Source organism: Mizuhopecten yessoensis, unplaced genomic scaffold (assembly GCF_002113885.1).
Source record: "Mizuhopecten yessoensis strain PY_sf001 unplaced genomic scaffold, ASM211388v2 scaffold8537, whole genome shotgun sequence".
NCBI lineage: Eukaryota > Metazoa > Mollusca > Bivalvia > Pectinida > Pectinidae > Mizuhopecten > Mizuhopecten yessoensis.
This window is the reverse complement of record NW_018407597.1, coordinates 1,273,153-1,301,079: the sequence shown is the minus strand read 5'-3', so window position 1 is coordinate 1,301,079 and position 27,927 is coordinate 1,273,153. Positions and strand designations below refer to the sequence as shown.

The following is a 27,927-nucleotide window of genomic DNA, read 5'->3' as shown; positions in this document are numbered from 1 at the left end:
GGGTCTTGTGAAAACTCTTCTTCTTGGTCAGTGTGATGTTTGATTTAGAGGTCAGTTTGAACCTGAAGCACCATGGAGACTTGAGAAGTAATGTTGTGATTAGCATAAATGATTTTTTTAAATGTTGGACAATTTCACCTTTATCCATGATTTCGTACTGGTATATATGAACCTAGGCCTGTAGCACACTAAAATGCTTACGTTTTCATACATTTCCAAAAATTCGGTAATTGTGAAATTGTGAAAAGTCTATAACCAACAATAACATGTTTTTAATTTTCATTGTAGAATCCATAACAAATGAGAAGTAAATTATCTACTTTTCGATTTGATCTTCAAAATGTTACCATGACAATGGAATGAAGCTTTATATCAAAACAAATTTTTTGAAGTTTAACAAGTTCCAAGGGCTAAAAAAATGCTGCACGCTATACTTCATGTTTCTTACACAACAGACTGTTTTAAAAACAGCTCATTATAGCAATACTAATAAAACTGAATCTGTTTCAGAACATGTAAATGTGAACCACTTGTTCCATTTCAAAATTCTAAAGGAATGAAAGTCTCAATCCGTCTATAATGAGCCATCTTACATGTTAATCACCTAATCCTATACCACAGGTGCCATCGACAGTAATATAACGAATGCTCAAGTACTGATTTAATATTGACATTCAAGTCCTTTGGTACAGATGATTGAAGAAAGTAGGAAACTAATTGTCTAAAACATACATTATTTTACAATAAAGTATAAAGCATGATTGTGACTCTTCGTTTATTACAACGATTATTTTTCAAATAAATTATCTGCTGCAGGGTGCTGTCATTACAGCGTTGATGAGCTTACCATGTTGCTGGTATTATGATGTCATGATAAGAACATTATGTATATGTAAATAATAAAATTGTATAATAAATTATGTACAAGACACGGAATTCAAAGGAAATATCACAGTCAACAGAATGAATTTTTTAAGTTATTTTCATTCCAATTTTTTTTTATAATTTACTAACCCCCCTTTTACTTCAGATCTGTAATACACGTTTGTGGACAAACAATTTTTCTAATGAATATCTATGATTGGAGAAAAAAATGCAAGATTTTGTTTTACCCAACATTGGCACGAGATGTTAAAATCAAATGAAGAAATGGCTTTTTAATCAACATCAAAGAATACATCTGATGCTGTAAATGACTTCAAAATTTGAAACATACCACTTGCACAAATAAAAGATCTGGTTTGAACATGTTCTTTTGTGTTCATTTCACAGGCAAGAGGAGCAATGAACTTGATAATCTTGATTTAAATAACATGAATAAATAAATAAATTGAAGTGCTGTAGTTGACTTTGAATTCATCGTATCAAACTGTTTTCTCCTACTACCAAATGTTTTATGAAATCTGAATAATGGAATCTGTAGTCCAGCTGAACTCCATGGAATATCCAATGGTCATATCATAAATGGACGGACAATGTGTGTATACAAGGATAATGCCTTCCTCAGATCTAATTAGACTTCGACTAGCACTTACGTCTATACGCTACCATGTATATGTTTCAATACAGACTGAATTCTCTGCATTAAGTTTTGTATCTAAATTTACAAAAGAGGAACAATGTCCACTTAACCTAAATTACTTTGTTTGAGTGAATATGGCCTTTAAGAACTGAAACAACTCTACCGCTAAAAAAGACGGAGGACACAGGTTAACGTTTTTTCCTTGAACCAAAACATTACACATTCAGTCAACCTTCCCATCAATACAATTGTTAGAAAAACGGAATGTCATCCAACCCACTTCAAAACAAATTTTCTTGTGTTCAGTTACTATAAAATAACAGTGTTTAACTGGCACTTTGATAATAAATAATGCTTTCACCCGACTAATAACTCATTATAATCTCTAGCTAAAGTCTGTTTCAGGGAAGTCCTGGTGTTGATGGATATGATTATCTCTAGCTAAAGTCTGTTTCAGGGAAGTCCTGGTGTTGACGGATATGATATAGAGCTTTCTCCAAATACGTTGGCATAGGAATTTTTCAGAAATTGTACATAGTTTTGCATACTCCTGTTGGTACTGTGGCTCTGCTCGAGACGATCTTTGAGGTCATATAATCTGGAGTTGAACTTTCTCTCATTCTGAAAATGTAGAACTTATATTAGATATATGAAATATGAAATAACAAAAGAATTACTATAATTCTTATATTTGTAAATTTTCTCGTGTAATAAAGGACTTGGGGCATTATGGGTAATTTTCAACGTAAATAGTGCACAATATCATCTTTGTGTTCTTCATTTTCTAAGATTTTGAATATAACAACTAATGCTAAATCCCAGATGAGGCCGGAAATGACCTGTAACGTTCCTAGTCCTTTACCCAATCTTTTAAATCTTTTCCTTTATAACTTCTTTGAAGATAGCACCAATGCAGAAAGCGGTAATTACTTGTAGTTAAATAAAATAACATGATTGACAGATAGATATAGGTCATTTTTATTTACCTCCTCTTTTTCCCGTTTGAGTCGGGCAATCTCTGCCCTACACTGACTGATTTGTGACTCCAGGTCAGTTATTCTGGTCAGGTAAGTACGCTCCTGAAAAACGAATGAAAACAATTATACAAGGGATTTCTGATGATTTTTGCATGTTAATATATCAATGATTTAGTTTGGCTTAAATCAAAATATCTGGACAATTCTACAATGGTCAAGCCAGAAGACATTTATAAATTTAACCAAATGACGAAGTTAACCAAACGAGTCAGATTTTTTATTATGTTTATGAATGAAAACTCTGTGGGGAAACTTATACTTGTATTATTTCCTGGGCATCATTCATTTATTTATTTTTAATTTTTCTACTTATAGAGCGTACTATATACAATGTACATCTATATATACAAACTGTATATATTTTAGCACAAGTATTAAAACAAGCTATATCAACTTATATTAATCAGTCCTGTTAGCCCGGTTGTTAGCGTGTGGAGGGTCTTGGGGGGGACGACCGGACTACCCAGAGAAAACCCATGGGGGGACGGGGGGGAAGGACGGGTCGGACGGACCGGACACCGGACTACCCAAAGAAAACCCATGTTGTTTGACAGGTGACCCCATTCCTTTCAACCTCCAATTGGGGTATCAAATCATGGCCCTTTTGGTGAATGGCATGTGTATTTTACTCTGCGCCACCCAACCATCGTATACATTTATTGTATATATATCATTCAAAACTAATTGTACCTGTTCCACATGGCATTTTAACAGGACACAACTCTAGAAGGTCCACATGCCTACCTTTTGTGAAGCTTTGTCTCTACTCTGGTCATTCTGGCGCCTTATATCTGACAAAGCATTCTCTAACTGCCTGGTCAGACTGGCATTCTCACGATTCTTCTCTTCCAGGCGTAACTGAAATTTCAAAAGTGTAAAGTTTAAACACAAGCAAGATGTATTTTTGAAACTGTGAACCAATGGAAACACTCGCAACTGTTCTATTCGTATTCAAAAATCACAATCAGAATCACTTTCGATTTTTCAAGAATATTCTAATGATTTAATAAAGAGAAATGCACACCAACATCAAAGCTAATCAGGGAAAGTTTCTGAATTTTCTAGTCTAGGTGTATTGCAATCAGATATAAAATTACTACGATACATATATCTAAGGTAAAAAGCCTTTGACAATTAGCACAGTAACAGTTTTGAATTCAAGATTGATAATGGTACCTAACAAAGATCTTTTCCGATAATTTATTTTTAGCTAGAATCATGCTTCATCTCTAAAGTATGCTATATACAGGAGTTTTTTTCATTCCCCACCAGACTGATATTGGTACAATGTTCCATCTGGTGTTGAAATATGTCATAGCAAAATAGAAGGCATGCACAGCTAGCTATTTGATTGGTCTCGGGTAAAAAACACCTGATCAATCACTAGGCTAGTACCTGTCCTTTGAAGATTTAATACAGAGGGGCGCGCGACAACTGACTTCAAAACCTGTCAATTCTACTGTTTCGCAAACGACAGATTCTATTGATGTACATCAAAGGATCAGACTTGTCTTCTCGTTTCATCCACAACGTGGTGCACACTGAGCCTGCGATTTTGCTATGACATATTCCAGGGGAGCATAAGTGAGCGTTATCCCTGGAGTATCAAGGATGGTGTTGACTTGACTCACGTTTTGCTGATGGGCAGTCTCCTCAGCTTTGGCTACAGCTGTCATCATCTCTCGGCAGTGGTCTTCAGCATCATGTAGCTTCCTGTTACACAATCAATTTATAATACAGTTTATAACAGTAACCTTTTTATAAGCCGAGGACCAGAAAGTTTGTTTACATGTGCAATTATGGGAAGTTCTTTGATGTTTTCTTCTGTACACTAAATCGCCTTCATGAGGAATACAATGTAGATTTTTTTCACATTTTTGTTGATAACTTATACCTGGTCATCAAATTATTGAAATTATTATTTCATTGAAAACATGGAAGTTTACATTTGTATGGCATTAACACTGTGTAACCCAACCAAATATATAGTACCTGGGTAATGGCAAATAAATGTAATCCAACCAAATACATAGTAATAGCATGTCGGGCACTGATCAATTAATTAGAAAGAATTAGGAAGGAGGCAACATTGACTTAATTTGCTTTTGCCTCCAGCTCTTTGAAACAGTATCAAAAGTACCAGTCCCCAAATGTATAGGTATTTATATAGTAATGTTAATAGTGGCAGCTTACCTTTCCACGGACTCGACTTTTCCCTGAAGGAGGCGATTGTCATCCTGCATGTCGTGACATTTGGATCGCATCTGTTCCAGCGTGTCAGATACGTGCTCCACCTGGTCAGACAACAAATCAGAACTGTTACTACCGGAAATTCATAGTGTGACTCTGTGACTACCTACACCAGATATGTATATTCACAATTGCTAAAGAAGCACAAACCAACATCTTTAATAGAAACAACTTTATCATGAAAATCATACTTCACTTCCACTCCACAAGTTCCTGTCCGAGTTAAAAAGGTCGTTTAGTTAAGGGTTTCATCACGAAGAAGTTGAAATGGGGAAAGATGATTAAGCTAGGAACTCTCCCGCTTCCAGATAAGGGGCAATAACTCTGTTCAGAAATAATCAGCTACAAATGCACCAATTCCAATCTGATACTGTACTATTAATGACTGTGATAATGATTGGGAATGAGAATGCATTAATAATATTACAATATGAGTGATTGTTTTCAATGACAGAACAGCAATCGATCAAACTAGCAATCAACTTTTGCAAACAATTAACTGATCACTGTCATCACTGGTTAAAAATTACTGTTAAGAAATGACACACTCCAACTAAATTGTAAGCACACTGCAAATTATAATGGAAGATTCAATTGAAATTTTCTTAATTCATGTCAAACAATTCCTTGCACTACAAACTATTAAGATTCTGTCAAACAATTCCTTGCACTACAAACTATTAAGATTCTGTCAAACAATTCCTTGCACTACAAACTATGAAGATTCTATCACACTGCCACATGCATAAACTAAATTTTGATTTCCAGTCATTCCTATTTATGTTATCCTAATATATAGTCATTCAAATATCAACATGCAGGAAATGATGTAGCCTTTACCTTTGACCTTCACCATTTGCCCTTTGACCCTTGCCCATTGCTAATACCCAATATGCACTACCTAACATTTTGTGTCTGTAGATCTACCAGCAGATCTTGATCTGTTGGTTCACAACTTTTTATGCTTAATGCTTAATCTTCAAATCAGTCAAACTTACGTAAACTTAAACTTCAGAATCAGATTCATCAGTTGGTATGAATAATAAAGGCTAAGTTTGTTTTGAACACAAACAGGAATTGAAAACTTACTTTGCGAGACTTAGAAAATGTCTTTTTCTTTTGTCAAGCAAAGAGTGTAAATGACCGGTGTCTCGCTGAGCCTAGGTGGCATTTAAACTGTTTGCTTGACAAAGGAAACAGAAGTTTTCGAAGGCTTGCAAAAGTAGGCTTTAACAAAACTTAAACTGTTTCATTGGACACAGTCAATATCTAGCTAGCGTAAAAGTTTAGTAGGTTAATACATGTGACATTAAATATGGATAAAATGAGTTATGAAAAAAATATGGAAGTTAAAAATGGAGAAGGCAATTTCACTCGTTTAGCATCACTTTTGAATTACCTTGTCTGTGGAAATCTCAGACTGAAAATGATTGTTAGACAGAAGTATGATCAAATGATTTTACTTCACACCAAACTTTCCCTCTTGTTTTTAACGAAATTTGAGTTAGAATATAACATATATACACTGCAACAGTAACATACAAGAGTAAACGTTTTACTTTTTGTTTCTGATGAAACAATAGTTTATACACATTGACATTCAGGTACAACACAACCATGCAATCCAAAAATAGTTACAATGGACTCTGAATACCAGTACTTAACAAGATAGCAGGGACTTTGCAATACATGAAACCATCAAGATACATTTTACGTAGCATTATCTACATTTTTTCATTCTTTTAAACAACAATACATCAAATATATTGATCAGAATGAAAAACAAACGGTATCTCCGAGGACTGCTGGACTGCATCACAGTGTAACTGCTAGTAGAACTGGACAGAATGCAGTAGCCATGCAATGACCATGCAGTTGGGAGAAGTTAGTAATTCAAATATAAACCCGATACTGGGTCAGTGTTAGCATTATGGAACATGTCTTTAGTTGATGATATGATTTTGTGAAAGTATACGCCAATCATAATCACAGTCTCAAGACAGCCTAAATGCACTTCAAAATGACATCAGTTTTTAAAATAAGTCGCAGTCTTTTATATGGTCTAGGTAACCCTGGAATTTCAGCATGTGAAAGACAGGCTTACTCTGAACAATTATCATCAGATTTCAGCATCACAATAGCAATACTTTCAAAAGAAGTATTGTATGATGTTGATAAATAGAATCTTCAACTACAATGAGGGTAATTCACAGAAAAATGTTAACCTGAGGGTTGATATTCTTCATTGTGTAACCTAAGGGCTTGTTTTCATCCAAGGGTTAGACATTCAATAATCTAATCCTGAGGGTTGAGATTTCTTTGACAGACCTTCACTTTAGGGGATGATTCTTTAATTTCCTTATATCAATCCTTTCAACACTTTTATTGAAAAAAAAAAATGGTTTTCAGCATTTGTAATCTATTTTTTTTTAACCCAATTTGCATATGACCTCTTCTGTGGAAAGCTGAATTCAGTGTAATTTTTATTGGTCGTGCGACATCATAGTATTGTTTTTCTTAAAATGCTACATGTAACTATCTTATCCCCAGGGTGACAAAGAAACCAAGAACCGGTAAAAGGGAGACAGTTCTGTGAATGGTGGGAGAATGACCGATCTGCCATTACATACATCTATAACGTAGATCAGATCTGCCATTACATACATCTATTATGTAGATCAGCTCTGCCATTACATACATCTATTATGTAGATCAGATCTGCCATTACATACATCTATAATGTAGATCAGATCTGCCATTACACTAGCAATTCAAACTTCGCCTTTTACAAATTCGCAACAAGTGATGTACCTACCTTGGCAGTTAACTCAGTGATGAGTTTGGTGTTTTCTGTATTTTTCCGTTCATACATGATGATCCGTTCATTTGCATCATGGAGTTTGAGTTCTGTAGTTTTGAGCATGTCGGGCAGCGGCTCCAGCTCCTGTAGGCGGTTGTGGAGCCTCGCCTTCACCTGTAGGCAACACAAACCACTCACTTAACTAGACTGTATGTATCCAACTTTATTTTCTGCATCCCTATATAAACTCTACCAAAAGATATTGCATTCATGAGGCTCTAAATGGAATTTGATCGTTGCCATGTCAAGGTTTCCAATTGAAAAGAGACCATTGTAATGTATATAACAAACATTCAGATGATGTTTGGCTGTTCCAGCAATGTTGTTTTACACTCATGATAGTTTTTTTGTTTCAATATCACAAATATCAAGAATATTTATGTTTATAGATCACTGAAAACTACAAATTTAGAATGTGGATATATATTCATTGAAAAGCAGTTTTTAAGTTCAAGCAAGAATGAATTCAAATCAGTTACACCCATTCAAAATGCATGTAAATGATTTTTTGGTCATAATAAGCATAAATGTTTGAAAATATTTTTGCTCAATTCCAATTCAATTTCAATATAAACAATTGATTGTACAGCTAACACTTCTGAAGAATGTAAAGAAAAACAGTTACACATCCTCTACAAATACACACAGTTATGGATTTGATATAATAGGGATAGTACATGTATTTCAAGGACTACAGAGATTTCTTGGTTGGACTGATATGAGGAAAAGGAAAAGTTACAGTATGAAAGGTTCAATGACTAGCTTGATAAGCCGAACAGCGATGTTGTATACCTGGATAAAACATCAACAAGCACGGTTTCATGAAACACATATATGACATGACATAACTTTTGCACTCCTCAAGACAATATGGTAAGTTTTAAGACAAAAGAAAGTTTAATAGAACATTATATTACCATCAGATATTCATACCTGATATTTGATACCTGTAAGATAATGACAGGAAATAATCAACGGATTTGTATGTTATACTTAGGTAGCAGTATACAGTAGAGGGTACGTTGTGGCCATGGGTGATATTTTTGTTAAATGGCTAACCCCTGTTTAATGATGTGTAAAAAAAATATAAAAATAAAACTGTACTAAAATTGGTATAAGCATGATGAAGTGCGCTATATGTGAGCTTCACATTTGTAAAAAAAAATAATCCGAAAGGGTGCCTACACATGAAAAGCTAGCTTTACAGGAGGTAAAATATTGACAACAGCACACAACGCAAAATTGCAAAAAAACAAGTTTGACAACTTTACTGGGACCCAGATAATTCTGCAACCAAGTAGGTAATCTTTAATTTCAGACAAAACTTAGGAAAAAAATAACTAGTTGCAGGGGTCAAATTTTGGGTCAAAAATAGCAATTTTTGGCATTTTTTGGTAATTTTTGATGTGGTTACCATGGTTTTCACACAAGTAACATACACAGAAAAAAGAGGTTTATACACTTCTCAGTACTTTATATGTATTGTAAATGTAATGCAGTTTCCAAATATATATACATGTATACATGTGTTTACATTTCCTCGACATGTGCCTTGTTTATCAGAGTCGGGCCATTTCTACTGTATACTGCTATAGCTACCTTATAAAATTCTAAATATTTGGCAAAATCATGATTTTTTTTGCAATGCGTAATTATGCATTTTGTTTATTATATAGTGATTAGAAATGCATGCATTATGCAATGTTGATAGTAATGGTAACACAAAACACAGTTGGCATGCTGAATGTATTATCCTCCACCAATTCATTATAACTACACAACATGTTGTGTAATCTAGCACACTGAGTGTGCTACCGTACATGATGTGCACAAATGCCAAACTTGTCATTCTATTTTACGATATTCACTCACCCCTATGTAACTTTAGTAGACTCTACCATGTATTGATATGGATGAGTCCATTATGGTCTACAGTGGTGAAAGGGTAAAGCAATCAAGCTTATTATAAGTATATCATGTATCCAATGTTTTTGCATATCTTTTAACCTTGACTTTTGACCTACTAAAGCTAATTATAGATTATAATCTGTCACACATATTTATGTGACCTTCACTTCAGGCCAGAACTGTAGTGCAGAATGAATTATAATAGATAGAAGATTGGTTCATACAAGATACCAACCTAATCCCAAGATCATGACATGTATACAAAATTTGTAATGGTCAATAGAAAAAAATATTGATAATGTTATAGCTCCCTTAAGATGATGCAGAAATCTGAATGTGAATGCTACAGTCCAGTATTATTAAAGTTCCACAAAACAGCTGTTTGTCTTAGATAGAAAACCAGATAACTTGTTACCATGCAACATTCACAAGACCAAAACAATTTCTAAGTCTTATAGTCGGAAAGCTAAACACTTAATGTAATGTGAACATGCTTAAATGTGGATTATCTATTTAAATATTACCGCTTTCAGAAAGACAAAAAAATAACTGACATTCAGACAATTGAAGTGAATAACTGGAACGGGAGAGTCACAAGTGAGGCAATGAACACAAAATATGCTTTGATTGGCTGATATATACGTTGTTCAAACAACCAATCACATGTACCAGTGTCATACCTAAAAGACAGATGACAAAATGCTGTCAGTGATTTTTGACGAGGAAATCAACCTCCCTATGGATTGAGAACATTCAGTGACTTGTGGATGAATTCATGAAAGGAAGATGAGCTGATGAAATAAACGATTCGCTGTGAAGGATCATTCAATTGTGAACACATATACACTTACCCCGGGGTGGCTCTGCCCGACCCCCTCGTACCCATACACAGACTGGGGCCCAGTGCCTGAGGGTGGCTGGTAGTAAGACCCTCCCCCTACACCTATAGGTGTCCCATGTTGGGGTGGAAATAGACCCCCACCAACCACTGACGTCTGGGTCCCGGGATGAGAATAATATGGTCCCCCACCCCCCTGGGACTGTGGAACACCTTGTCCCGGATGTTGCTGGGAGATGGGGTAGTATGGAGCCCCACCCTCAGGCACTGGTCCTGTTGCTGTGGTATAGGTAGGTGTGACAGATGGCATGGACTGATGAAAACAATGGGAAAATGTAGTACCCTTCATGAATAATACAGAAATGAGAAACAGGGTTAGGAAAAGAATTGTTACGTGGTACCAAATTCATAGATAATGTCTGTATATACCGGAAGTTTATAGAAACCAATAGATTATAATATAAATACATGTACTGTTATACTCTGCAAAGAAGAATTAGTCTGGGCATTGAAGAATATTAAGTAACAGTCGAAGTATAAACATGAAAGTTTGCAATCATCTAGACTAGTTATGCACTGAACACGGATGAATTATAAGAAAATGATATGGATAAATTATAACACATTAATTGATTTCTCATGGAAAAAATACCAGTAATGAAAACTGAGCAACATATATTAGTTGAAAAGAACGTCTATATTTTACAGCAGTTAGGCACACTGTAATCTGCAAATGAGATGCCACCTTTATAAATCCAAGAATGGAGATATTTTCAAACTTTATCTTCATGATTGTACACTTGTGAATAATGATTTGACTGCTGACAGGTTATTTCAAGCCATTTCATCAATATTTTTGATATATCAATATGTGAAGTATACATGCATATGTGTGTACGTGTATGTAGAATGACCATAACAAGCTTTATGCTGTAACCTGTTATTGTTTTGAATTTTCTTTCAATTATTATCAATTGATATTGAATGTAAATCACAAGTAAATGAACTTTAATGACTAAAACATGTAGTATTACTAATAACAAATACCATGTGAAGTAAATGAAAAAAGGTTGTCAGCACTGTTATACAGTTGTTAATAATAAAAATATAACATTCCAACTACAGCTGTCTATAGATAGCCTACAGTACAACTTTCCAATTTTTTCTCTATTTAAAATAAAAATACCTAATAAATATCAATAAGATTAATCATGAAATTATTTTACAATCAGAAAGTTTAGTTTTTCATTTCATTTTGAGGATGGCCAGGAGTCATACCCCTGATTATTAGATCAATTTTGTATTTATGTAATAACGACCAATATGGTCGTTTTAATCCAATATCAAAAGGCTTAACAACTTTAACCTCAGCAAAGTTTGTGAGAAGACGGGTTGGAATGTTTTAAAGATGGGAGTCATACCCCTGATTATTAGATCAATTTTGTATTTATGTAATAACGACCAATATGGTCGTTTTAATCCAATATCAAAAGGCTGAACAACTTTAACCTCGGCAAAGTTTGTGAGAAGACGGGTTGGAATGATTTAGTAACATCATCAGACACAAGCCACTACAGGAAGTTTGTGTTACATAATTGAACCTTCAGCAATGCTCACTTTCCGTGACTGGTGTCTGATGAACATGAACAGTCGTGCATAGTAAATTGTTAATAAAACAGTGTGATATATGTGAACTAAGCATGCATATCTTACTACAACACACCAATAAATTAGTAACAAACATTCTAAGGGGACTAATAGCCAGCTGTTTTAACTTGGGCAAATGAACACATAAACATGCAGAAAAGAGAAATGTATGATGTATATCGTGTTCTTCTGATATTTGCCCACATTAAAACGCCTTTAACTAAAGCAAAAAGCACACAAGGATAAATTTTCATCATGGTAACAGTTTTGCTGTCGTGGTTTGGATTTGGGCCCAGTTTTTAAATTATCCCATGAGAATTACCAATGAATAACATTTCTTTGCATCAACACAAAACATAATAAATAGCATAATGGCACTTTAGAAAAACACCATGCAGAAACAATTAAATTACATTTGTTTCCTTCAAAATTACGATTTCCCGTGTTAACTGGTTATAATTATGTTGTGTAGTTATTTCCCTTGCCTTTTCTAATTCATATTCTCCATCTTCCTGGATAAGCTCCGATTCTTTTACAGTTTCTTCCAAACGTACCATTGTGTCATCTGCTTCAATCCGACAGCGGTTCATCTGGAAAACAAGCATCTGGCTAACACAGACTGCCATTCAAGCATCTGGCTGACAGACTGCCATTCAAGCAACTGGCTGATGCCTACTAATTCATGCTGAGTCAGTTGCATGTTTGTCCCAAATGCAAGCATGCATCAAATATTTCATCATAAATATTGTGGGTATATAGTATATTTTAGAAAATTATACCATAGACATGCATAGAGCAATAAAGTCTAGCTATTTATATAGACTTTTTTTACCCATAATAAAGAAAAGAAATATTTTATTGGACAAATTGTTTTCCTTTTGGTATTCACATGTTCACTGCTTTAACAGGACAGATCAAGAAGTTCAACTCAAATAATATATTGAAAGTTTCTGAGCTCTGTTGCATATCAAATGCTGGATTCTGACAAACTTGATGGTTCCCTGGTCCAAATTTGTTCTGACCAATATTATTCAAAGTATTGGCCTACTTATATATATTATACATGTGTAAGCCAATAATTTCAATAATATTGGCACGAAAAAAATACTCTGCTAATATATTTCTGTAACATGCAAGTTGTATGCATACATCCAATGCTGATTTTTTGATCCCTTTTTTTATCCAGTTATACTTTTCCGAGAATTAAGAAATCTTTAGGAAAATATGTTATTAGAGATAGGATAGCAAAATTTGTGTAAAACTTAAAGGATAAATTAAAACATAAACTGTTATCTTTAAACAGTGTTGTGGTTTTAAGAGAACAAAAAAAACTAGCTAAATTTAAGAGAATTTTTTTTTTAGAAAAAAAGATTCAACAGTGACCACCACTATCAAATACATTACTGTCAGTAATATGTGAATAAAAGAGCAGTGTTTCAATCAAAGACAGAGTTATGTGATAACCTCAACACGTATAATGTGACGCGGTACATCAGGAACAATCTCACGACAACAAATGTGACACAATATACAGATGCGCAAATTAAACATGAGTCGGTGAGATTTCGTGACACTGAATGAGATGAAGAATGAGAATACCTGCTGCTGACTGCCTTGTGTCATGAGAGGAGTTGACACTGTAACCTTGGACACAGTAGGGGGAGGTAACTTACTGATGGAAACACCCTGTTACCATGGTTACGAATGACACACAAACAGGGAACAAAGGGAGGTAATTAGTTAATTCACAATTAAAAAAAGTTTTATTCAAGATACCAATACAAAATACTTAAAAAATTGGGAATCTAGTGAACATTTGGAGATCTGTGAAACACTATCCAAAACAAGAAATGTGTAAAATATATATACTTTTTTTTTTAGACAAACCAGTATAAATTGCTTATATTTTTTAATCAATAGATTTTTGAATTGTGAATAGTGTAACACAGACCATATTATGACTTCAGGAACATTTAGTACAGACCCAGTGCGCATCTACAACGGGGAGACTACCCAGTGAGTATTAGCCACTCGGCAGTGAACTCGGTCATAGCACACAATGAAATGATGTGGAAACCAATGCTATCCAAGTAATGTTGGAAAATTATGTTATTGCTAACAAGAGACTAAAGATGACTGATGAACCAATATTTGAAGTTTTTATGAATGACGATTACAATTATGTAGTTTTCTAAGCAGTAATTAAGTAGGAAAATGTGTAAAAAAAAAATAGGAAGTTTAGATCATTTTAAGAAAGTTTATTGACTTTTCATGTAGATGTTACTGATAATTAATTGATGAAACTATCGAGAGAAAAAAGTGATACTGAAATGCCTAATGAAAATTCTGTAAAATTATCTATGAACCTACAGAAATCTAGAAAAAAAACTACATTGCTTGGAATCTCTTCACGTTTGAATTAAGCAAGGTTAGCATAACCTTTCACAGAAAACTTTAAATTCAAAAGAAAAGAAAAGGAGAATTGATAATTTTTCCTACAATTGGTGAGATTTGACTTTTATTATCTCATGATTCAAATGAGTTGCTTTCTGTTTCAAAAATATGTTTAAACTAACATTATTTCACACCATCTGAAAGTGGCGTTGAGTGAACCGACACCTACACCAGTAGTTTAGAGATTCCTAGCTCTTACACGTACAGTACTAATGCTAATTGACCAGCCACTGTAACAGTGGGGTAATATAAGGTGGAGTGATTGTCGGGATGACACACAACACGCCTGTCCACATACCTGAGTTTTGTACTCATCCACCAGGTTTTCGTAGTGTTTAAGATTACCACGCAGTTGAACCAGCTCCTCATCTGCTGCTCGGAACTTTTCCTCTATTGTAGTAATAGACGTCTGTACAGATCAAACACAGCACAGGTTTATTTATAACGTCTACTGTATGTATACTTCTCCAGAGAAAAACAAATTAAGTATTAAATTGGGTGTCAGAATTCACTGATGAAAAACATTTTAAAGTTCATTGTACCTTGAAATATTAAGAGTAAAACATTGGTTATATCATGTTCAAAACCCATAATATAAACCACTAGACCATGAATTCTGCTTACGATACATCAGAAAAAGAATTCTAATTCTCACATAAAAATGTAATTATAAAATAAGGTAGAATATCTGTGTTCTAGGTTACATCAGGAGGAATACAGAAAAAAAACGCCATCTAGGTTACATCAGGAGGAATACAGAAAAAAACTCAATCAATTTTTGTAAAGGACCATTTCTATATAATTATATACAGATTATCTATCTAGGTTTGGAATATTTTCATTTTTCTCTCTCTCTTTTGCTCAAAAGAAATTCCATACTGTGAAGGTTAAATGAAAGGGAATATAATTCATCATTTCTATTTCAAATTTGAAGTGAATTAACTAAAATTTTAAGCATAAACTTTTTAACACCCGAAACTGTCAGTCTACTATAGCAAGTCTCTAATTGATAATGTTTAGAGATAGACATAGGGGTGACACATATTTCTTCATTAAGTGTGAATCACCCTTTCAAGAGATCAAGATTCCTATTGCGGCACTGATGCTGATTGAAGACAATAGTTATATACCTTAAGGCGTTCGTTCTCTATCTTGAGCGAAGAAAGCTGTCCCTGTTTGTCATGCAGCTCTGCTGTCGTGTTTTCTTGGTGGATCTTAGTGTTGTTCTCCACACGATCCATCAGGGACTCTAGTTCACCCAACCGCCTGTAACAACACAACACAAATATAGAAGGGCCTATAGCTCACCTAGCCTCCTGTAACAACAAAGCACAAATACAGGTCATCTATCTCACCCAGTCTCCTGTAACAACACAACACAAATATACAGGGCCTATAGCTCGACCAACCACCTGTAACAACACAACATATATATACAGGGCCTCTAGTTCACCCAACCGCCTGTAACAACACAACCCAAATATAGAAGGGCCTTTAGTTAACCTAGCCTCCTGTTACAACAAAGCACAAATACATGTCATATATCTCACCCAGCCTCCTGTAACAACACAACACAAATATAGAAGGGCCTATAGTTAACCTAGCCTCCTGTAACAACAAAGCACAAATACAGGTCATATATCTCACCCAGCCTCCTGTAACAACACAACACAAATATACAGGGCCTCTAGTTCACCCAACCGTCTGTAACAACACAACAAATATACAGGGCCTATAGCTCGACCAACCACCTGTAACAACACAACACAAATATACAGGGCCTATAGCTCACCCAGCTTCCTGTAACAACAAAACATATAAACAGGGCCTGTAGCTCACCCAACCACCTGTAACAACACAACACAAATATACAGGGCCTATAGCTCACCCAGCTTCCTGTAACAACAAAACATAGAAACAGGGCCTGTAGCTCACCCAACCACCTGTAACAACACAACACAAATATACAGGTCCTCTAGTTCATCCAACCTCATGTAACAACCCAACACGAATAACAGGGTCGTATAGCTCACCCAGTCCCCTGTAACAACACAACATATATATACAGGTCCTCTAGTTCACCCAACTGCCTGTAACATATACAGGGACTCCATCTCACCCATTCTCTTGTAACAACACAACACATATACATACAGGACCTCTAGCTCACCCAACCAGCTGTGACAACACATATACAGGACCTCTAGTTCACCAAGCCTCTTGTAACAACACAACACATATACATACAGGACCTCTAGCTCACCCAACCAGCTGTGACAACATATACAGGACATGTAGCTCACCAAGCCGTCTGTTACAACACAACACCAATATACATGGCCTATAGTTCACCTAGCCTCCTGTAACAACACAGCGTATATACAGGACCTCTAGTTCACCCAGCCGACTGTGGCGACACATACAGTATACAGGACCTCCAGCTCACCTAGGTTTCTGTAAACACATACACAGAACCTCTAGCTCATCCAGATTTCTGTAAGCACATACACAGAACCTCTAGCTCATCCAGGGTTCTGTAAACACATACACAGAACCTCTAGCTCATCCAGATTTGTGAAACACATACACAGAACCTCTAGCTTATTCAGGTTCCTGTAAACACATACACGAAACCTCTAGCTCATCCAGGTCTCTGAAACACATACACAGAACCTCTAGCTTATTCAGGTTCCTGTAAACACATACACGAAACCTCTAGCTCATCCAGGTCTCTGAAACATATACACAGAACCTCTAGCTCATCCAGGTTCCTGTAAACACAGACACAGAACCTCTAGCTCATCCAGATTTGTGAAACACATACACAGAACCTCTAGCTTATTCAGGTTCCTGTAAACACATACACGAAACCTCTAGCTCATCCAGGTCTCTGAAACATATACACAGAACCTCTAGCTCATCCAGGTTTCTGTTAACACATACACAGAACTTCTAGCTCATCCAGATTTCTGAAACACATACACAGAACCTCTAGCTTATTCAGGTTCCTGTAAACACATACACGAAACCTCTAGCTCATCCAGGTCTCTGAAACACATACACAGAACCTCTAGCTTATTCAGGTTCCTGTAAACACATACACGAAACCTCTAGCTCATCCAGGTCTCTGAAACACATACACAGAACCTCTAGCTTATTCAGGTTCCTGTAGACACATACACGGAACCTCAAGCTCATCCAGGTACCTGTAAACACAGACACAGAACCTCTAGCTCATCCAGATTTGTGAAACACATACACAGAACCTCTAGCTTATTCAGGTTCCTGTAAACACATACACGAAACCTCTAGCTCATCCAGGTCTCTGAAACATATACACAGAACCTCTAGCTCATCCAGGTTTCTGTAAGCACATACACGGAACCTCTAGCTCATCCAGGTTTCTGTAAACACACACACGGAACCTCTAGCTCATCCAGGTTTCTGTTAACACATACACAGAACTTCTAGCTCATCCAGATTTCTGAAACACATACACAGAACCTCTAGCTTATTCAGGTTCCTGTAAACACATACACGAAACCTCTAGCTCATCCAGGTCTCTGAAACATATACACAGAACCTCTAGCTCATCCAGGTTCCTGTAAACACAGACACAGAACCTCTAGCTCATCCAGGTTTCTGTTAACACATACACAGAACTTCTAGCTCATCCAGGTTTCTGTAAACACATACACGGAACCTCTAGCTCATCCAGCCTCCAGTTACACCAAGGCACACTTACATTTTATGTTTGACTATGTTGACAAATCTTCTTTTCAAACAACACATATACACATGTACACCCAACTGTACACACAAGTCAACAAACACATACAAATATGTTTATTACAGGCCACATTTACACAGTATCTACACGCACACACATACATATATATTTAGAAAGAAAACACAAATGTATCAATATTGCTTAAATTTCAATGTTATAATCACTGGTATACCATAATCATTAAACATTCAGAAAACCCCTTTACAACCGAGAGAAAACAGACACATAGCGGACACAAATTTAACCTTTTTACTAAAACAACAGAATAGATAATTATTGAAATATTTATAATTTGGAAAGGAAAAGTAATAGCTAAACAGTCTGGTTCTACAATTTCAAGACTAAAGGAAATGGAATGACTACATTGTGTTTACGTTAGTAACCAATGAAAGTTAGTTAAATCCTTGGGTGTGTTACATCAGCTACATTGATAGTATAAGCCTGGGGATGTTTCTGACTATACAGAGACTCGAATGGGAACTAAAGATAACACACAATATCTAAAAGAATGATATTGATATTACCAAGATATATATATATAATCTACTCAAATGTACGACATTCATGAGATAGAAAAAAAAATCAAAAAAATCTAAAAACAGTTCAGTTCATCGTATACATGTTTACATAGCACAATCAGTGAAATGTTTACGTATAATGTATTATTCATCAAAACATCACACATAAAATGTCACTGAATGTGCTGTATGAACCTATACATTAAAAACATAAATGATTTGATCCATAAGTCGTTAATTGTAGGTATTGCTTATTCATATGTACTACATATTTTCCCCAAGTGAATGACATTCAAAGCCATTTATATCTAGCAGGATAGAGTTGCTTTCAAATTATAGTAGATGAAACACATTGAAAACTCTTGATTGAAAATGATTTTGGATAAAGTAACAGCTTAACTTAAGGCAAATTGTGGTGGGTTTTTTTCATGCATATATAGTGAATAAATGTGAAAGCACATATACAAAGTTATGGAAGTAAAATCGAAATTTCCTACAATAATTTCCTACATTACAAAGTTATTTCTAACATAACCTTGTACCATCATAATACCATAATATCATAATTCTAACATGATTTCACCATTTTATTTACATTCCCATCAAAATAGTTATCACTTTATAACCATACTCCATGTGTTCAAAATCAAAATGTAATGTGAATATCTACGGAGACTTGGACTACAGGTGGCATCACTCACTTTGTACCGCGCTTAACATCAGACCTGTAGAATGTTAATGTTGGATCTGATTAAATAACACACTTGCAATATGTTCAGCAATGATGCAAATAAATAGCAGGTGAAAGAATGAAAGTAGAGACAGACTACAGCCAGCTGCGGATTGAGCCACACTGTGGAATGTTGCTGGTAAAAACCCTTACATCAATGTTGAATATTTTACCAGTATCTGATACCCATTATGGGTCTGACTCCATAAGCAGGTAGAGCTGTATTTCTACGTCTCAAAACAGACAGACAGCATTTTAGCCTAAATATACACCACACATAGCCACCAAAGCTGTTAGATATTGCCAGCAAAGCTTTAATATCATCTTAGCTTAATCCTAAAATAAACATTCTGATCATTTAATGCTTTTTCATGATTTTAAAAATGCTTTCTTTTTTACCAATGAAATTCCATCTAGCTAACAAGTCCATCACTTGCAATTGGGTTGTCTATATCACACAGTTTGGGAGTTGTAATATCAAATGCATAAATATGCACTAATAATCTTTGTAACATTCACTGTGAAACAGAAGTCAGAAGTATGATTTGCTGTGAAGCATGTGTTTGGACATTGGTTATAAGTTTCTGCTCTCACCAAGTGTTAAACAGCTGTACTGTTAGTGAAGCAACACCCCAAACAGTGCAGTTTAATTAGTAAACACAAGTGTTAAGTGTGTTGTAATTAGTTGTAAATAATTAGTTAAACCCTGACATTTTAACCGAGAAGCTAAATACACTGTTACTCTATATATCTTTAGTGACTCTCTAAATGTTTCAATATAGCAATATCAATGGTGGTAATGATACCATATTTGCTCATCGTTCTTCTTACTATATTGAATAAGTACTGATGCACCTAATCCTCCCGTACCTTTAATTTTCAGGAATGTTTTGAACTAGTTTGCAGATTGTTTAAATAGTAATATATTTTTTATTATTATTATTAAAATGACATTTCTGGATTCTCTCTCTCTTTGTTTTTTTGTAGTAGTCGTACTTTAGGAAAAGACACTAGACTTTCAGGGGGCACACAGATCAAGTGCAATACAAAACAATGTCATATTAAGTTAACTCTGTACTACTGACGAAACGGGGACAAAATATACAGCGTGCCACCTTAAACTTACGTGGTAAGAGCAGAATTTTCTGCCAGTAGCTGTGATTTCTCCTTAGAAAGCTTATCGTATCTCGGACCCATCTGGTCGAGCTGAGTTCGCATATCCTCGAGCTGCGAATCACGCTCCATCATTTGAATATTAAGCTGTTCGAGAGCATCCTCACTTCGGGTAGCTCTCTGCTTCTGTACTCTGTAGAGGGATGACGAAACAGGTAAAAATACACCTGAAAATTCTGATATACCGAAAACTTCACTCGAAATTTCAAATAGAAAGCTCAATATTTATCCAAACATTTCTCTTTCTGGGAAAGAAAAATATGTATATTTTCATTCCGATGTTGTTAATTTGATATTATAACTGTATAATTTATGTATAATAAAATAAATAAATGTAAGTACATCTGTACTTAAAAATCTTTTTCTTGCAAGCTTTATATTTAAACAAATTTTAAATTTCAATTGTTGTTTCACTCGGAAAAGTTTATATTATGCAGCTCTAGACTAGTTTATTGTTTTGAAACCCAAATTGAATTCTCATATCGTAAAGATAAATTCATTTATAATAAATAAATAATCTCTCAACAACAATCGATTGTTAAATTTTCATGGTTTTTTTATCAGCTTATTTGAAATTGTATTCAATTTCTGAATTTCATAGGATGCATGTTGTTGAAATATGTTTTAAAAGAAGAATGTTAATGAATGATTTATACTTTATTATAGATACCTACATCTGTCAGGAAATATGGTAAATACTAAATTTAATATTTCTACAGAGAGTACCACACCATTACCTAAAGGGTAGAAAAGCTAACACCAAGTATCTTAATGGTACATAAATTGAATATAGAAAATAGGATTCACCAAAACCCAGACTACATGCAGGATTGTAAATACCACCCACCAAGTCAAAAATATTTTTAATTCACAAACTACATATATATTTCATGGATAAAAAAATTGAAACAGATGATACAGTAAACAACTTTAAGTTCTAAATTGATGTGTAACTGCAATTCCATTCCATGCATGCCACTAATCAATCAACATCTGCAAGCTTTCAGCAAAAGAATCCTCATGCAAAATAACTTCATACAGCAAATACACATCAGAATGTAACTACAAATGTCATGCAACTTTTTTCTTCAAATAAAAACAAATGTTTCAAATACTTTAAATATATTCTAAAAATTAATGCTAATCTATCATAGTGCAAATCTACAAGTTTGCTTTTAACTAAAAAACAGCTAGAACGTCTAAAAAAAACCTCTTTTATTGACAAAGCAGCTGCTAATTCAGTGCAATTTTAAGTAATTTTCTAGTATGAAACCATGCTATGAAAAACATGATATTTTTTGTTTCATATTCCAAAAAAAAGTACCAGTAGTACCGTACCTAGTTATTCTTATATATAAAAAAAAAATTAATGTAGCTTCAAGCAAATTTACAATATTGTTAATTTTTAGAGAAAAAAACCCACCCATAAAACAAATTGAAACTACACTAGATTTTCTCTTTTGTCTTTTCAAAATTATTAAAAAAATTGAAAAAGACTAGCAGAATCTAGTTTTAATTCTGTAGACAAGAAGTTATCTACATATAGTCATTTGGTACCAAGGTTAGGCTCTGTGAAGGTTGAAAACACATCAACAAAGGTCAGGGAAGTGACAAGGCAATAGGGAGGAAAACAACATCAAACTGGTGAAGTTACGTCGGGGAAACGGTCAACGCTAGCATAGTGCAATCTATGTTATAGCCAGACATATACCTGTAGGTACCTGTTGGATCTGACCACTTCAGCTATAATCTCACATATCACAAGAGAAGGTCTTGTCAAGAGACGCTGTATTCATGATAAAGTCAAGAGCTGTAGTTTCTATAGATTTCCTGTAAAGAAATAGTCAAACCTTGTAGCCTTTTTGAGGGCCTCCTTGTCACGTTCTGCCTTTTCCTTGGCATTGGATAGGAGCTCCGTCAGGTGCTCAATCTCTATCTTGTCCTGGGCCTTTGATCCATCAATTGTCTGAAAGAAAAGTGACACTCTCTCTCAGGCTAATTACATTATTTCAATATTATAAATATCATTACACTTTAGTCTGTTTCTAGAATACAATACGACTCAGACTTCAATATTATATGGTGCTCTCGCAGACAAATACACAGAAAAACCGGACAGCGTGCAGAAATGTCTGTAGGGTCTTTATTTTATTTTTTTGCTAACAAGCTAATTTAATGTCCCCATCTATTAAAGCATCAAAATGAATCAACATTATATAAAATGAAGGGAGTAGAACTTTATACAATCGGTGGGACAAATTTGAAATTGGTTTCTCATAACTCCAATGAAAATTGCAGAATTTCTATTTTAAAGTTTTTAAAACAATTAAAGATACCTAGTTTATTTTATCATAGCCTAACAATATTGGTGGGGCTATAACATAAAGTAAACATTTCTGGAAACGTTGAATTAGTAAGTTTCCTTTGGCATATTCACAATGATCTTGAATGCCAACTGAAGGCAGTTGAACACTTATATCACAGGTGATCTAAATTTCCACTTAGACAAACTATCTAATGTTGATGCTCGCCAGTTCTCTGGTCTACTAGATTCCAGGGGTCTGATTCAGCATGTGACAGAAGCTACACACATCCATGGCCACACACTGGATGTGGTCATAACGAGGGAAGATAACTCAGTCATTCAAGGAGCTATTTCAGTGATTGATCCATGTCTAAGTGATGTAAAGGGGAACCAATCTGGTGATCATCTTGCTGTCCACACAACACTGAATTGTAGTAAGGCAGCTCGTGCAAGGAAAGAAGTGAGCTTCCGGAAATTCCGCGAAATTTCAATACCAGATTTCAACAATGACATTCAGTCTTGTTCCGGCCTTCAATCTTCTGAAGGCAAGGTTGATGATCTTGTTGTAGCATACACATTTGGTATAGAAGCCCTCATAGAGAAACACGCACCTCTGCAAACTAAGGTGATACCTGTGAGACCAAATGCCCTGTGGTATAATGAAAATCTCTGCGTGGAAAAACAGAAACGTAGACAAGCAGAGAGACAGTGGCGACGGACCAAATTAACCGTTCACCAACTGATTTATAGAGAGCAATGTCAGCTAGTTGGTTACTGCTCTTTCAGTCAAAGAAGGCTTATTATTCGGAAAAAATCGAAGGATGTGGCAAGGATAAAAGACAACTTTTTAGACTCACCAAAAACCTAATGTGACAGAAAGGTGAAATTATCCTACCAAGCTGTAATTCTGAAAAAGACTTAGCAAGCAAGTTCAGTCATTACTTTCTGAATAAAATCAGCTCAATCAGGAAAAATATTACCGAAGTGAACACCTCTGCTGACATTGACATCTCTGTCATGACTGCTGATCATGACATTGCATTTGATGGGGAACCATTGACAAAGCTCTCACCAACAACACAGGACGAGTTGCGCAACATTATCATGACCTCGCAATCGAAGTCCTGTGAGCTTGATCCACTGCCTACAGACCTATTAAAGCAATGTCTTGAAGCACTGCTTCCTTTGATTACCGCAATCATGAATAAATCATTGGTTGAGTCAAAGGTTCCATTATGTTTCAAGAAGGCACATGTCAGACCATTGTTAAAAAAGCCTGGAATGGACAAGGAGGAGTTGAAAAACTACCGCCCAGTTTCAAATCTGCCTTTTCTGTCTAAGATCTTGGAGAAGGTTGTGTCCCGGCGTTTAGAGGTTCATCTCCATGCAAACAGTCTCCATGACAACATGCAATCGGCCTACCGCATGGGACACTCTACTGAGACGGCCCTCCTACGTGTACATAGTGATATAGCTTCTGCATTGGATAACAAGTGCAGAGCGGTGCTTGTCATGCTGGACTTGTCAGCTGCATTTGACGTCATCGACCATGGCATACTTTATAAACGTCTGGAATACTCTTATGGAGTGACTGATACCGCACTATGCTGGATACAGTCATACCTGAGTGAACGACGACAGTGTGTTGCCATCGGATCTGCCACCTCACATGACAAAGTACTAGATTTCGGGGTTCCTCAAGGGTCGGTGTTAGGACCACGAAAATATTGTATGTACTCCAAACCGATTGGAGAGATTTGTCGTCGCCATAGCCTTCGCTATCATTGCTATGCTGATGACACACAAATTTACATGGTCATAAAACCACAGGACAGTTGGAATACAGTCTCAGAAAGTCTGGAAGCTTGTCTGACAGATATCAGTATCTGGATGAACGCCAACATGCTTAAACTTAATCAGGAAAAGACGGAACTAATCGTCTTTTCCCCAAAGTGTCAGCAAACAATGGCTCTCCAGCTCAAGGTTGGTGCCAGAACTATTGAGACTGTTCCAGCTGTTAAAAACCTAGGGGTATACTTTGACAGTTCTCTGAACATGGAGAAACAAGTGAACGCTATTGCCAAATCCTGTTACTACCAGATCAGGAACATCGGCTGTATTCGGCAGTTTCTAACTGCAGATGCATGCAAGATTTTGGTGCATTCACTTGTTACCTCTCGGTTGGATTATGGTAACGCCCTGCTCTGTGGTATATCTGACAAACTAACTAGTCGTCTGCAGAGGGTTCAGAACACTGCAGCACGGCTAGTTACTCGTACTCGAAAGAGAGAGCACATCACACCTGCGCTTTATTCGTTGCACTGGTTACCTGTACGATACAGGTCGCAGTACAAAATTCTGGTATACACATACAAGGCACTGAATGGAACAGCTCCTCAGTACCTACAGGAACTTGTTACCCTGTATCAGCCGTCAAGATCACTGCGGTCGGAGTCAGAATCTTTGTTGTGTGTCCCAAAATCTCGTACTGTGACCTACGGAAACAGATGCTTTGGGAGGGTTTCGGCTACGTTGTGGAATAGCTTACCATCTGCTATTAGGAAGTCGAATACCCTGGCCAAGTTCAAGAGGGACATAAAAACTCACCTCTTCACGTCTGCATTTTAGAATCTTTGCAAAGACGTCATGTAAATACCACCCTTTTATTTGTTCAATTATGTGCACATTGCTTGTTAAATGTATGAAAGTGATTGCAAGCCTTTGTTGTTTGTTTTCACAATTATAACCATTACTATTATCCATATGTTGTAAAGCGCCTTAGAGTAATTTTACAAATTATATAGGGCGCTATATAAATGCTGTATATTATTATTATTATTATTATAATAATTTTATGATTTTCTGGAATATCTTATTTCAAAGAAGAAGAATTTGATTTTCAATATTCACCATTGAGTGAAAATTGAATTGAGTATCCTATATAATATATATCTGCTTGCATTGTTATATATAGACAAGCAAATCGGATTGATATGTCTCGCCTGTGCCCCGCTTTGACCATCAATGCAAAGTATGGTGTAAGTTAAATGGTTGGTCAAGCAAAAACTTAATGTTGATGGAGATGCTGACAAAGTCAATGGACCATGAACTGTACAACAAAGTCAATGGACCATGAAAGGTACACTAGTGTAGGCCGCATCAAGCATTTGATGCATGGGTTGAGATGTACTACCTCAGATACATCTTGGTTCCATGTTTTGTTGGTCTAGCACTTAAACTTTCAGTGAAACTAACTTAAACGCAAAAACTTAATGTTGACGCGGCCGCCAGAAAAGCAACACCTTAGTCACGCTTCCGCAACTTTGTCATGACGAGACAAAAACAGCATCCTTTCATGATGGACCAGTGGTATCCCACATTATGACACCATGATATTGATGACCTCACAACCCGATCATGCATGCCATGGCACTCATAACTGATATAAATGAAAAAATGAGTTTGGCAGGGTTGTAAAGTGTATGGAAATGCAATGGTAATTACTAAATGTTACATCATATATGTCAAATTGACTTTTTGTGAAATATTTATAAATTAAAGTGAAGCACATCAGACATTCAGGAAAATGATGCAGGTTACTCTGAGCATATACAACACAGGTGTGACAGATTAAAGATGGATACAAAATTAGGAATAAAAAACAAAACTTGCTCATGTGCAAAAATGAAAATCCGAATATTTCATGTTTGGAAATTAGTGCTATTTTTTTAAAATAAACACATTTTTGCCCATTTTCTAAAAAAAGAAAATATTATATACAAAATTAAAGAAAGTGAATTGAAATAAAGTATTTGTGTATTACTATATTTATTCCATAACCAGGACTAAGTGGTGCTTAAGTTTATTACAGAATACAAATAATATTTTCAGGGACACAAACCATAACAGAATAACAATCAGGACAAAAAATCTCTAAAACAGCTTCTATAAAAACCTATAGGCATCACTGTAAATCTAAATGTAAAGTAAAGGTGGCAAGCTGTGCATGGATCCAAAAACATGCACAAAAAAATGATGGAAAAGCTCTGCTCTGATCGAAACATGCACAATATCAGTAAAAAGACTGACAAGCTCTGCTCTGATAAAAAAAACACATGCGCAATAACTAAATGAAATTAACCAATCCAGTAGTCATCTATTTGCTAGCTACAGCAGTAAAAAATAAGATAAAGACACTAATCAGATTCTGCGTGCAACAAATGTAAGAGTTCATGTCAAAATAACAGTTATTTTTTCAAAGATAAATCAATTTAAGACAATAATACCAGCTTTATTTAGTTTGAGAGTTAAAGATATGGGATAGGGAAGACCTATTTGCACTTATACCTGTATAATGCAGTTCTGGTTTGCAACATTATTAGCAACATCAATTTTCTCATGTGTAAAAAGTGTAAGAAATTATAAAGAAATGTGTATGATAGCCTTTTTCATAAATGAATGATCTTTATTAGCTTTTGTTCAATTATATATTCTGAAGTAAGTTGTCTCCCTTGACTCACCCTGATTTGCACTGCCATTCGATTGCAGTCGGCCTCTTTGGTTCTCAGCTGTTTTTGTAAGTGTGCTCGAGTACTTTCTAGGGTGGTTTGGAGTCCATTAAGAGCTATATTCTCCTCCTACGAAGAGACAGGAACAGGATAGGATAGGTAAGGAGGGGCTTCGAGAAATTACACCAAGTCATCGGAACAATTTGTCACGAACATGAAACAAGGTACAACACAAAGCAACACTGTAGGTAAAAGTACAACTTTTGTACAAGAAAAGGTTTATTTGATATACATTGTAGTATATATGTTTTTGTAAGCTAACAGATATACATAATAAGTAAATATGCTGGGATTGGTTAACGGCTAGTACAGGATGCAGGAAGACAT

The 27,927-nt window shown here is 35.5% G+C and overlaps 1 protein-coding gene across 5 annotated transcripts in view; it reads right to left on the bottom strand.

Annotated features, from left to right (window-relative positions):
• Positions 1 to 276: 276 nt before the first annotated feature.
• The window catches only part of LOC110456125 (outer dense fiber protein 2-like), a 42,421-nt gene continuing 14,770 nt past the window's right edge, over positions 277 to 27,927 (bottom strand). The window contains exons 9-21 of one of the 5 annotated variants that reach the window (XM_021506682.1): positions 27,553 to 27,669; positions 22,578 to 22,693; positions 20,681 to 20,860; positions 15,647 to 15,782; positions 14,815 to 14,925; positions 12,548 to 12,652; positions 7,625 to 7,783; positions 6,209 to 6,229; positions 4,753 to 4,853; positions 4,191 to 4,272; positions 3,304 to 3,417; positions 2,509 to 2,601; positions 277 to 2,143 (exon numbers count right to left, since the gene is read on the bottom strand). In XM_021506682.1, coding sequence (XP_021362357.1) covers positions 1,976 to 2,143; positions 2,509 to 2,601; positions 3,304 to 3,417; positions 4,191 to 4,272; positions 4,753 to 4,853; positions 6,209 to 6,229; positions 7,625 to 7,783; positions 12,548 to 12,652; positions 14,815 to 14,925; positions 15,647 to 15,782; positions 20,681 to 20,860; positions 22,578 to 22,693; positions 27,553 to 27,669 — 1,503 coding nt within the window. In that variant the 3' untranslated portion in view covers positions 277 to 1,975. The remainder of the gene's footprint in view (positions 2,144 to 2,508; positions 2,602 to 3,303; positions 3,418 to 4,190; positions 4,273 to 4,752; positions 4,854 to 6,208; positions 6,230 to 7,624; positions 7,784 to 12,547; positions 12,653 to 14,814; positions 14,926 to 15,646; positions 15,783 to 20,680; positions 20,861 to 22,577; positions 22,694 to 27,552; positions 27,670 to 27,927) is intronic. The other 4 variants (XM_021506683.1, XM_021506685.1, XM_021506687.1 and 1 more) reach the window with 4 other exon arrangements.